Source organism: Delphinapterus leucas, chromosome 9, assembly GCF_059928025.1.
Source record: "Delphinapterus leucas isolate spDelLeu-1000000601 "Yukka" chromosome 9, BTC_Dleu_Yukka2, whole genome shotgun sequence".
Lineage (NCBI taxonomy): Eukaryota > Metazoa > Chordata > Mammalia > Artiodactyla > Monodontidae > Delphinapterus > Delphinapterus leucas.
The window spans coordinates 54,714,220-54,727,245 of NC_143137.1; the positions used below are offsets into that span (position 1 = coordinate 54,714,220).

Below are 13,026 nucleotides of genomic sequence, written 5' to 3' on the forward strand. Positions count from 1 at the left end.
TATTAGCACATGGAAAAGGCTAGTATAATTGCATAAGTTAGCCAATTTTTTAAAAGCCAGACCACTCTTCATTTGATTTCAGACTGAACTTAAACATTCAAAGACATGTCTTTTGGGGGGGGAGGGTAGAAAATGATAATAAATAAAATCAAAGCTAGGAAATTTGGGGTAAATATTATCTAGCTAAGCTCTGAAATCCAAAGCAAGAATTTAGTGTTTTCCTTTTTCTGCTCACCTTTTGGCAGTTTATAATACTCTTAAGAGTGTCAGTGCTAGCGTTTTCAAAAGCTCAATTCATTTACACCCTGCTGAGGGCTCTACAGCACTTTCTGTACTTTTCCACCAGATAGAGTTTTCTGCAAGGGCAACTATGTGTTGAGTAAGGGTTAGATCTGAAGGCAAGACCCAGCAGTGCAGATTAGTATGTCTGGCTTTGGGGGTTATTCATCTTGTTCACATTAAGGCTGGACTCTCCCTGTTGTCTTTATTTAATATAGGGCACTGGAGGTATTAAAAAGAATATAGAAAGAATAGTCTCTATAACAATAGAGTTCAGAATTAAAGGAAGAGAGAGAAATACAGAAACATGTAAGGTATCTTTAAAAACAACTTTAAAGTAATCCAATAATCCCTTTACAAACTGAGTAACATACAGCTTTGTGTGTGTGTAATCTATATGTATATGTATGTACACATATATACATACAGTAAATCTTTGGCATGACATGTAATGGGCACTAAAGAGTCAGAAATTTCTGTACGTTCCATTTTGTAAGTATGGCCCTTTGATTACCTGGATCAAATAAAATAATATGTGTGAAAACACTTTGTAGACTGTAGAACACTCTACAAGTAGCACTATGATATAGCATTTTAACAATCAAGTAAGCTGACCGTTATGGGCATGAGTGTCTTCCAGGGAGATTGTGTCATTAAACAGTTTAGCTAGAATAAATGAATGAGAGCTGAACAATTTTCTGTGCACAACAAAACACAACCTATTTATGGAAGCTAATATAAAAATGTTACCTGTTTACCTTGAGGGGAGGACTCTCATTAATTTTTTTTTTTTAACAGCAGTGTGTTGACAAAGAAAGTCTCAGTGTAAAACAACTCTGTCTTCATTATTAACATACCCAAGGGTCTTGCCTCTCATTTCATTGCACAGCCCAGCTCCTGGACTTGAGATTCACTGCACAGACCTAAATCTTTCCTTATATTAGTCTTTATTTTCCCCAGGAGTGTATTCCAGTGTCAGGGATTCCCTTCATCTTCTGCTTGACCAATTACTGGCCCCTCTTTGCAAAATAAATAAATTCAAGCCTGTTTTTTAAAAATAAGTCACTTTTTGAAAAATCAGAGTGGTTTTATGACTGCAGTCTTCCCTCTAAGTTAGAACTTTGACAAGAAGGTGATTAAATGCACATTTAGCTTTTCATATATATATATACAAGAGTGCTGTATCTGACAGTTCTAGTCGGTACAGTTGAGGAAACAGTCAGACTTGTTTTTATTGGTGGGTGGACTTCTTCACAAATCATTTTCAAGAGATCAATTGTTGTCTAACCCAGTGGCCAGTGCCCATGTTGGCATCCTTGGCACAGAGACAAAATGTGCACTGTCAAATAAAAGGACCCAGTCCATTTGTCTTTGCTCTGTGATGAGTGTGACAGTGAGTAAAGCATGAATATAGAGACCCTCCCCATCATTCACTCCAGGTCGCTCTATTTCCAACTCTGTGAGACAAAGCACACTCTTATGCTTCAGACATAGGCCCACAGTGTATGTCGTTTTTTCCCATCATAAATTGCAAGTGAGGAGTATTCTAGAACGTTTTGTTCTTTTTATTAATTTCCTTTTAAGCCTCTATATGGAAGTCAGTATCTCCATTGAATGCTTTAATAAGTAGATTGAACCTGCTACACCTCTACCCTTTATGTTCAGCTTTCATGAGCTAAAATATTAATAAATCGCAGTGAAGATTTTTATAGACATATTTAGAAGTCAACTCTTAGGAACAAAATGTAACTTGTTTTAGTTGTTCTGCAAGCAGATGTATCATCAGTTTTAGAGGGAGTCTTTTGGCACTACAACGTGAAAAAACAAACAAAAAAACCTTGCAGTCCTAGTTTATAAAGTAACTTTAAAAAGACAAGGATGAATTTCCTTCCCACTTCAAAAAAAAAAAGTCACCCTCTGAGACATGTATACTTTGAAGATGTTCCTTAGGGACCAGAATTTAACCTTAAGATGTTTTTACCCCAAAATGATTGTTTACTTTTAAATTCATGTGTCGCAGGTAAAGTAAAACCTCTTGTAAGTATAAAAATTAATATAGTCAGTTCTCAATCAAAAATTCAGTCATTCAACAAATGCCATGTCCCCACTCTGTACCAGGAACCGTGCCTCATAGGAAATGCCCTTTTTGGCTTGCCATTGCCCAGCTCTTCCTCTTTCTCGTGCCACCATTTTCATCCTCTACTTTCAGTTTTCTCTACCCAACGTTGACAGTCTTCCTTAGTGTGGCAAAAGACTTTGGCTTTGCTTTGCTCTTTATTTTCAAGATGGCTTAGAAACTTAGGTGAGCTTTTAAAGCATTTAGTTGACAGGTTGAGTGAAGAGAAGTGAGAGGCACTGTTGGATCACTGCCTTGATGGCAGAGAGGGGAGCTGTGGTGGGTGAGCGATGGCAGGCCAGTGTGGCTCTGCTCACCCTCCCTGCCTCCAGTTCACACTCAGGTTCTTCCTAGGTCAGAGGACATGTAATGTTAGAGCTAGACAACCCTTAATGACCATATGTTCCATCTTCCTCATTTCTGAGGTACAAAAATCTGACCTGCACAAGGAATAAAGAAAATATCCTGCTCTATAGTCATGGTTTAAAGCTGTTTTTGCTATTCATGTTACATTCTTTCATATTTTTTTTTTAAAAACTCAGGTAAAGTGTACGTGTGTGTGTGTGTGTTGCATAGATAAGGACTAGGAAAACGATGAAATTTGTTATGATTAGAATAGCAGAATACTATTATTTTCAACTGTATTAAAAGCATTTGTTTGCAAGTTATAAGATTCTCTCCACAAACATACTCTGAATTCAGTAGAGATTGTTTCTCTTCATTTTCATACAGATGTATAATTTTTAAATTCCTTAAGGTTTTTCCCAGAGAGTTTCCACAAACAACAAACAACATCTTTTAAAAGCAATGACTATGGGGCTTCCCTGGTGGCGCAGTGGTTGAGAGTCCGCCTGCCGATGCAGGGGACACAGGATCGTGCCCCGGTCCGGGAAGATCCCACATGCTGCGGAGCGACTGGGCCTGTGAGCCATGGCCACTGAGCCTGCGCGTCCAGAGCCTGTGCTCCGCAATGGGAGAGGCCACAACAGCTAGAGGCCCGCATACCGCAAAAAAAAAAAAATGAATATGGAATGAACGTGACGGTTTCTGTCCCACGTTCCCTTTCCCGTTTATGTGAACCTCCAGGAATGTAGAGCTGGCTGAACTCACTCTGTGAGCTGACAGGCACAGTTCTGACCGCCTGAGGCCGACCCCCACTTGGTAACCTGGCATCCAGCACTGAAATCCATAGGAGGGCCTCACCATTAGCAGTTGCATCTCCTCATTTGCTGGGACATCCCTTGAGGCTTCCCTGGGACACAGAAGTCCCAGTGACAGTCACTCACAGAGGGCCAGCCTCCACCCCTGATGTCTGAATGTTCCTTGTGAAAAACCTGCAACACCCCATCTCTCCAAACTGCTCCCTGTGCTGAATTTCCTTGACCAGTCCTCCTGCCCTTTCACATGTCTAGATGGCCTGATCTCCGTTCCTATTGATCAAGATGTAAAGCCATTTGAAAAAATTCTCTGGACCCCTTTCTTAACCCCTCCCACCCCCAGCCTCAGACAATCACTGATCACTTTTCTGTTTCTATAATTCTGCGTTTTTCAGAATGTCATCTAAATGAAAGTATATAGTGTGTAGCCTTTGGCTTCTTTCACTTAGGATAATGCATTTGAGAGTCATCTATAAAGTGGTGAAGGAAGGAACATTAGCCTGAAATAACTTCAATTATCTAGTTTTTGAGACTTAATAGAGGTAACCTAAAAGAATTAGTTTTAAAAAAAGAGGCAAGACAACAACACCAATTTAGTGCTTATTCCAGGGAGAAAGACCTAAAAACTGTAAGTGTGGATGATTTTATAGTAACTAATTAGATTATAGAGATTATAAATATTTATCTGTAGGGGGAAAAACAGTCTCTTCTGCTACCGCTAAAAATCACCTAAAATGTTGGATAAAATACAAGCACATCCGTTCAAATGCATATGCATAGCTGAACCAAGAAGAAATTAACTGAAATTTCCAGGGGCCAAGAATGAAAAAAACAGAATGATAAGTAAGTGCTGAAGTTGCAGCTGCCCTTGAGGTATTGCTAAAACAGAAACGTGGAGCTGCTTGACGGTCGGGAATCAAGGCTTTGGGCCTGAGAAAGTTAGGAGGGCATAGGAGTTGAGATTCCCCACAGAGAGTCAAGACCCTCAAAGCACTTCAGCCAGTAATGGGCTGGCTAAAAAAAAAAAAAAAAAAAATCTGCTTCCAGCAAAGAGAGACTTCAAGGACAATTGTTTGTGTTGCCCTTGGCTCTGAATGGGGATGAAAAAGACTCCCCTGAGAATTCTCCAAGTTTAGGTTTAAATTTACATAACTCACTTGGTCTCAGAAGCCAACAGAAAGAACTTGGAGTACATAGGTGTTGAGAGAGCTCCAGCGCTCCTAGCAGAAGCAAAAGAAAATCCCTATAGAGAAACATATTCTCAACCCAGGTGCTTCAAGACTCCCACAGATTATCAAAGCCAAGCATGAGCCCAAAATCCAGAATTATAAAACGTGAAAAAGTCATTGTGAGTGAGGGTCAGTAGCAAAAGCAACAAAACTGGACTCCTCCACCTCACCCAGAGCTTCAGCTATTGGGAATTATCAGACATAGAACAAAACTGTATTTAAAATATTGTACAGAAATAAAAGATCAAATTAAAAACTTGAACAGGAAACCATTAAAGTTGAAAATGAAAATTTGTCAGATTTTAAAAGAACTTATAAGAACAAAATGAATAATGAAAACAGCATATTAGATGCACCTGATTAGAGAGTTAGTTGAGTTAGAAGATGGCTCTGAAGTAATTAGAATGGAGAACAGAGAGACTAACAGATGGAAAATATGAAAGAACAAGTGAAGACATGGAAAATTTAATAAGATGGTATTACATTGGAGTTATAAAACGACAGAAGAGAGAGAATTGAGCAAAGGCAATATTCGGAAAGTAATGGCTGAGATCTTCTTCCAGAATTGATGAAAGACATGAAACCTCAAATTCAGGAAACACTATGAATACCAAGCAGGTTAAATCAAAAGAACCCCATACATCGCAAACTGCAGAACTCTGAGGTGGAAGAGAATAGCTAACAGGCAACAAGAAAAGCCTGTGTAATATCTTCTGAGTTAAGGGAAAATGCTTTGAACCTAAAATTATTTCTCCAGCTGACTATTATCCTGTATGAAAACAAAACTGAGAGAATTTGCCACCAAGCTCTTTAGTCATAGAACTTCTGAAGTTTGTATTTCAGATACAAAAAAAGTTATCTGGGAAGGAATGTCTGAAACATGAAAAGAAAGGTGATTAAATAAATGATAAACATGGGTAAATCTAAATAATAATAACCAAAACAGTGTTTAATCTGTGTCCTTATGTAGAAAGTAGAAATCAAATATTAGACAGTATAACATGATAGGACTAGTATCATCAGAATTCAAGTGTTCCTATGTTTTTTTATTGTTTGGCAGGAGGGTAAAGAGAAAGTGTAACTTTGAACTTTAAATAGTTAAAAAGTTAAGGAGCCATACACTTGGAGAAATAAGGGTGAAGGTATATTCAAAATGTGGAAGTTTCTTCACATATCCTTGATGGTATTAAAAACACTAAACCAACTTACCCCCAAAGACGACTCCACTGGCTGCAGTTTGGGCAGTTGTGTGGTGTTCTTAGTCTTATATTTATTAAGTTTCTGCAGGGAAGTGGAAGTTATTGCCAGGAACACAGCATGACCTCTAAACAGACAAGTGAACTATACAAATTCATTACTGTTTCACCAAGAAGGTCCATCAGAGGGCTTAGCTAGGACACAGGAGGATTGAATTAAAACCAGGAAAGCACATTACAAGAGTTCTGACCTAGGTGGGCTAAACCTGGGCGAACTTCCCTTCTGTTGCCTCATTATTGGATTTCAGATTTGCTGAGGCTTGCCAGTAGGATCATTTCACTTCCCGTTAATCCCAACCTCATATGCAAAGCACTGAGAATTTCAAATGTAGTGTATTGTAGTAGACTTCAGTTTCCTTACATCATCCTTTACATCACTTCTGTGTTCTATATACAAAAAGATTTATTTTTTATAGTCCTATTGAGTGTTTTTTTTTAACCTAAATTAATATGGCACAAATTAATTGACCAACTTTTGTGAAGTCATACACAGGATATAGTCCAACCAGTGTGACTTTAACAAATTTATAGAGGAACTTAAAAAGTGGGGCGTTACCACAAGGGTAAAAATATGTGAAGCAACTTACAACACTGCTTTTGTGGAGAAAAGGCATCAAGTTCTGGGTTGGCCAAGGGATGCACTGCCATCCAACCAGACTGTGAATGACTGGTTACGTCTTGTAAAACATGAAGTTTCCTGAAAAACTGTCAGCATGTTGCAGGTCTTGGGAGAGTTGTCTTAGCATTAATTGAAAATGGAATGAAATATGAATATGCAGTGAAGTTCATGAGGCAAAAGTGGAGTGGAGATTTTGAAAGCCAGCAACTTTTGTATATGGAGAAATATTGTCCTAAAATCCTGCTGCACTTCATAGATACCAGGAGCCATAGAAATACTGTTGAAGTCAATAAAGCTGGGCTACCTGATGTCTTAAGTTCCTTGGAAATAGAACTTTAGACAGGACCCCATTTATTGTGTATATTAGCCAACATGTAGACTTGGTGAATGATAAGTCTAATGAAGCTTTCACAGGAACATTGATAAGCAGTTTTATCAGACCTCAAGCTTAGCAGAATTGCAGGCTCTGTGTTTGTATTATGATCAGCCTGTTTGGAAACTTAGCAAAAGATTCTTGCTGTTCAGCATTTAAATTATGCTTATCATTTTGATCAACTGACCTTTCCTGAAACCATGCAGTATTGGGTTATAAGTCTTCTTCAAATCTATTCCCATTCCAGAATCTTATCATTATATAAGAAATTTAAAGAGATTGGGTGCCAAAATAGCCAGCACAATGCTTGTGTGTTCTTAATATCTTGCAGAATTAAAATCCCAGGAACTATCCTCTGTGGTTTGTCCCCTCAGTCATTTCAAACATTGATAGTAGGGCCTATATGGCTACTTGCCTGCTACTTTATGTCTGTATCTCCCATATTTAAAACAGTATACATCCGATTTGTGTAACCACAGATTTTGTTGGCTTTTGACCATGTCTTATGCTGATTTTTTCTTAATGTCCTTCTATAAATCTCATTTCGTGCTGTTATGAAAACCTCCATTTTGAAAATCACAAATCTCTGGTTGTAAAGTTCATGGGAAGTCCATATTGTACAGAAGCACGTATCTTTAATGTTGCCAGACAAAAGTGTCTTAAAATTAATTTAATGTTTGCACTTTAGGGAGCAACTTAAAAGAGAAGGCCTGAAAAAAGTGGGAGTGAGCATTAAGTATTTTTGGCAGAACATTGTGTTTGTCTCATGTTGGACATATGGAATATGCCCTTTAGTTTAGTCAGTATTTTTTTAATTGTAGACATGATTTGTTGTTGTAGCTTAAATAATTCTGAATCAAAATTTCTGAAAATCCTTTAATTTTTTCCAGTTTTTATTGGAAGTTGTTTGCTGACTATTGCTGTTAGAAGTGTGAATTTTTTGCTTTTCTCCCAGTCTTTCTTACAAGAAGAGAAATTTGTTTCTGCTGACAAATTGAGCAGACATCTGATATTTTATATTCCTGTTGAAGTGTATATATTCCTGTTGAACTTAATATTTGTATACTTGATAATTTGTCTTATTATGTAATTGATAAATGGTGCTGTATGTTGATTCAATCATATATTTATATGACATAAATATCATATATTTATACTATCTGGATTGTATGATTATAGTTCTTTGGGAGAAATAATTTATCACTGTACACCACCTTGTAAAAACCTAGTGCTAGAGTTTAAACATCAAAATAAATATTGAAATACAAAAAGAAAAAGAAAAGAAAGAAAAAGAGTAACTAGTAAACACATGGAAATAGAATGTATAATTTCTAAAATAGAAGATGGAAAATGTTGAATTTTAAAAGTCAATCCAAAAGAGGGCAATGAAAGAGGAAAAAGATAAGGCAGGACAGAATAGGATGCAAGATTAAAATGGTAGCAGTAATTCCAAATATTAATATATCAGTAATCATGACATATAAATGGATTAAATTTTCTCCTTAGAAGACAAGGATTGTTTAATTGGATAAACATTAAACCCAGCTATGATATATTTATGAGACACCTTAAAGTTATGGATATGAAATATTAAAAGACAGTGACAAAAGGTACGCCAGGCAAATACTAAGCAAAAGAAAGCTGAGGTCATTAAATTAATAAGAAAAAAATGAACTTTAACCCAGAAAGCTTTATTAAAGAAGTTCACCACGGAAAGATTAAAGACTGAATTTACCAGGAAAAGTTAACAGCGCTAGACTGTTAAGCACTTAATTACCCAGCTTTACAATATATAAAACAAAACTTGGGGGAATTGTAAGGAAAGATTTTAAAATCTACTGTCAGAATGGGAAACTGAAAACAACCACAATCATTCTAACATTCTGATAAGGTGAACTTATGGCTTGGGATAAAACTTCCAAATAAGGTATCCCAGAAGTATCATGTCTCAGACCACTTAGATGGACTCAAAAAGTGGTTCTGGTAATGATGATTCTGATGTTGAAAATGCATGTGGAGAGTTGGAATAAAAACGGTTCTTGAAATACAAGTGAGGATATAGCAAACTTTCTAAATTAAAATTTTGTGTGATAATTCAGATGTATATGTATAAACCAGATAGCACAAATAAGCATTTGATTATTTTATTGACTTTATTAACAAGTTTAGTCAGTTTGGGGGAGGGGAAATGTCTTCTTGGTAATTCCTTATATTTAGGTCTATATGTGTTAAATCTAAATGTGATCAACAATCGACTGCAAAAACAAATACAACTTTAAATATTTATAATTCTTCAAAATAGTGAAACCATGCTTCAAGGATGATTTATGGCTTGTTGGAGCTGGAAGGACTGCAGACATAATGTGTTTCATCACTCTTTAACAGAGTCAGGCCTAAAACTTAGATCTAGTCTCAGTCTGGCTGGCACTGTCGTTGTGTTTTATCAAAGCTGTATAAAATGGATACCAATGTGTTCACCATGGTTACATACAAACTGTATGTTCAATATAAGTGCAGTTTTTGCCATGAAGTCTACCTATCTCAAACTTTGCATTTGATATTTAGAAACATATTAATGAAAAAAATTTAATAGCAAAAGAGTCTTAGGAAGAGGAAGGAATAATTTGGATGGCCCTGGACCCTATTAAAAGAAAGAAAGAAGAAAAAAAACCCCAGAATTTTAAGAATTTAAAATTTAAAATTGTCTCCGTTTCCTGTAGACAAATTTCTCTTTGCCGGGTAGAGACATTTAAAACCAAGATACTGATCAGTTTTTTCAAAAACAGCATTACAGCAGCCAGACACTGAACCAATGGGTGAGACCTTCACCTATGAAGATTTAGGGAGAAGGTCTCTTAGATTGGATCTTTGGAGTAATATTTTTCTTTGCTCTTCTCCCTTTTTCTTCCTCTGCCCAAATTCATGACCTACTTTCCTCTTCCTCACTCCCAATCCATCCCCCTCCCCCCCACACACCATAACAATTTTAAATCAATGCTAAAGAGTTGCTTGAGGAGGGGAAGGGAGAGAATTGTTGGTCACTAGAAAAGATGTTTATTGGCTCATGGCTTGTTTTGTAGCTTCAAGGCTTTTGAAAGAATACCCACTAGCAGGTGCAACTTTTCTTCACATTCTTCCGGCTGCTTAAGAGTCACTGTACTTACTTCATCTTGTAGAAACTCAGGAATCTGTGGGTAAAAGCCTTTAGCAATGACCTGAGAGCTTTGCACATGCAAAACCACTTTAAGAGTCATCTGGTTCTGGGTGGGTTTGAATCTGCTCAACCTGCTAACTGAGCAAACCATTAACCTTCTCTGACTTCCACTTCGCTCCCCCTGCTGTTAGACAGAAACAGAGTTATCTTGTCCGAATAGTAAATAGGAGAGTGTGTGAAAAGCGCCTAGGAGAGCGCTTGACACATGTTCACCTACTCATAAATGGTAATCATTATTAGGAAGACTTTAATTATCATTTTTATGTTAACTATTTGGGTTTGATTGCCCTGAGCAGTGAAATAGAGATTCCATGGAAAACAAGGCTAGGCTGGACAGTGTGGTCTGCTACCCATTTGAAAGTAGTACCACATGAAAGATTTTACTCCTCTGCTTTTTTGGTAATCTTGAGACACATATCTCTCTGCTGTCGTTTTAAAGGTCATCTTGAATTGATTCAGTCCCATATGGTTTAAGCCTATCCCCTTTGTTAACCTGCATGTTAATATTATGATTAATATTTGAAAGGGTACTTATTCCAATAATCTTTTGTTCAATGTAAGAAAATGTAAATTCTTAAAGGAAAAAGTAACTTTAGTAACTAGAGAATTTAATAGTAGATTTATTTTAATTCTCCTGGTTATTTTGTATTAATTTTCCTGTAAATGTATCCAGATGTGTATGCAGTACCTATATTCTATGAACAAATTCTGGCAACTATTTGATAAATTATCTTCTGAAATTTTCTACCTTGGGACCTAATTCTATCCTGAAAATATCAATCCTTCGCTTATAGTAAAATATGTTACATCAATGAGGAAAGCGAGAGTAAAAGCTGGTTTACAGTAACGGATACTCTAGGAACTAATGTGAATTCTGCTGCTTTTTATTTTCAACAGGCAATTTAACTTGTTTTCTTGGCCAGGAATAAATAAATACTGAAAAATTAGGTGAGCCTTATATCTTACTTAGGGGATTTTCTTGTTTGTTCTGATTTCTCTCTTTTTTGCTTGTGTTTTCAGGCTCAGCTATGTGAATCATGCAGAGGATCTGGCCTCCAAACTCCTACAGTGTTCCCCAAAGAACAGACTGTCAGCACAGGCCGCCTTGAGCCACGAGTATTTTAGTGACCTGCCCCCACGGCTATGGGAACTGACTGATAGTGAGTATGACAAATTCAAAACATCCAATCGAAGCAGGGACATGATTTTAGCATCTATGTGTAACACACATGTAGAGAGGTTCACATGTTTATATGTGCATCTCTCTAATATTACATATGCTTGTATATGCATTGCCTGTGTGTGGGTGTGGGTGTGTGTGTGTAGAGAGAGAGAGAGAGAGAGAATGGGGGGAGGGGGGTAGTGTGTGTATATATTTAGTGGAATCCTGCCATTCAATTGCTAGCTTACCAGACACAGGAAGAAAATGGATTCCTTTTTTGCTATCTCTGCTCTGCAGTCAGCAGCTGCATGTCTTTGTATTTGATTATGTGTGTGTCCAAAAAATGATATGAGCAGTCATAAAGGAAAAGGAAAATATGATTTACATATTTAGTGCCTTATGCGTATTATAGTATTTTTTAGCTGGCTGCAGTACACAGAGTAGGAATGATTCATTTCTATTTGATTCTCAGAGACAGTCTTGGTTGTAACAATAACCTTAAAAAGGGCTGCTATGCAGTGAGCTGACGAACAGAGTTGGCAATTGGCTAATGGGCTGAATTGACATGTAAGAACTGAAGACATGTAATTCATTTCAACTACAGATGCTCTTGGTATTCATACAGAGCTCTTCTCTGGATCTTTTAAAACAAAACACATTCCTGGGTGGGTTTTTGTTTTGTTTTTACAAAAGTGTTCATATTTACACAGCCTTTTTCAATTACATTTTAAATATTTGGGGGAGGATTTATGACTGGGAGGATCTCATCTTTCTTCCAAAGTGTGAAACAAAATTCTTGTGAAATTTTGCAAAACACTATTGCAGTAAGAACACTTTTGTTCAATGGTGATACATTCTTTCCAAATGCCAGTGAAAGATATTTCTCCTCATACTCTTTTCTTTTTCCTTAAAAATTAATATACTGCATATATGGATGGATATTATATCATTTTTAATCCTTGTGTACACATCACTTACCATAGACATACATAAAATTTATTTCTTTATTCCCTTAGACTTTTTCCCCCCATGATAGCATTGGAGTCTCCTCGACAACAATAACCTTTTACTTTGGAACTAAGTCCCAAGTAACAACTCTTGGGTATTCCTACCCTAAATCTTTTCTGATACCTCATATTTAATTCTAATTACTTTTTTTTACTCTAAAGTAACTATAGATATATTAACCCACTACTCCCCCATGCTTTGAAATCTTCTTCAGTATTTCATATATTCCAAGCCCATATTTATCCCATATTCTGCACTACTTCCTTTCTGAAAGTCTACCCACTGACCATTACTACAGCTATCCCCATTAAAAAAAAATTAAAGATGAAATCCCTATAGAAAAATAATGAATTGGTAACACATCTTCCCATACTGAAAAAAAAAAAAAAATTGATGCCAGTGGACTCATTAGTTTATTGCTCGTCAGACTCAAACATATGGTTTGTTTTCCCATTCAGTATAACTTGCAACTTGATATCACTCCTCCTTGGTGACATCTCAATCCCATCTGACTTGATGATTGAGTTTAAGCCGGGATTTTGATGGTCTATGAATTCTGAATTCTGTAGTAGTACTTTTCTGTTAATATGGACTTATTACCCACTTGGCACTT

At 36.7% G+C, this 13,026-nt stretch overlaps 1 protein-coding gene across 2 annotated transcripts in view; it reads left to right on the forward strand.

Annotated features, from left to right (window-relative positions):
* CDK14 (cyclin dependent kinase 14) overlaps positions 1–13,026 on the forward strand; it is a 582,146-nt gene that overhangs the window by 486,630 nt on the left and 82,490 nt on the right. The window contains exon 13 of one of the 2 annotated variants that reach the window (XM_089917034.1): positions 11,264–12,245. In XM_089917034.1, coding sequence (XP_089773160.1) covers positions 11,264–11,606 — 343 coding nt within the window. In that variant the 3' untranslated portion in view covers positions 11,607–12,245. Of the gene's footprint in view, positions 1–11,263; positions 12,246–13,026 lie in introns of those variants that run through there. The other variant, XM_022585327.3, reaches the window with a different exon arrangement.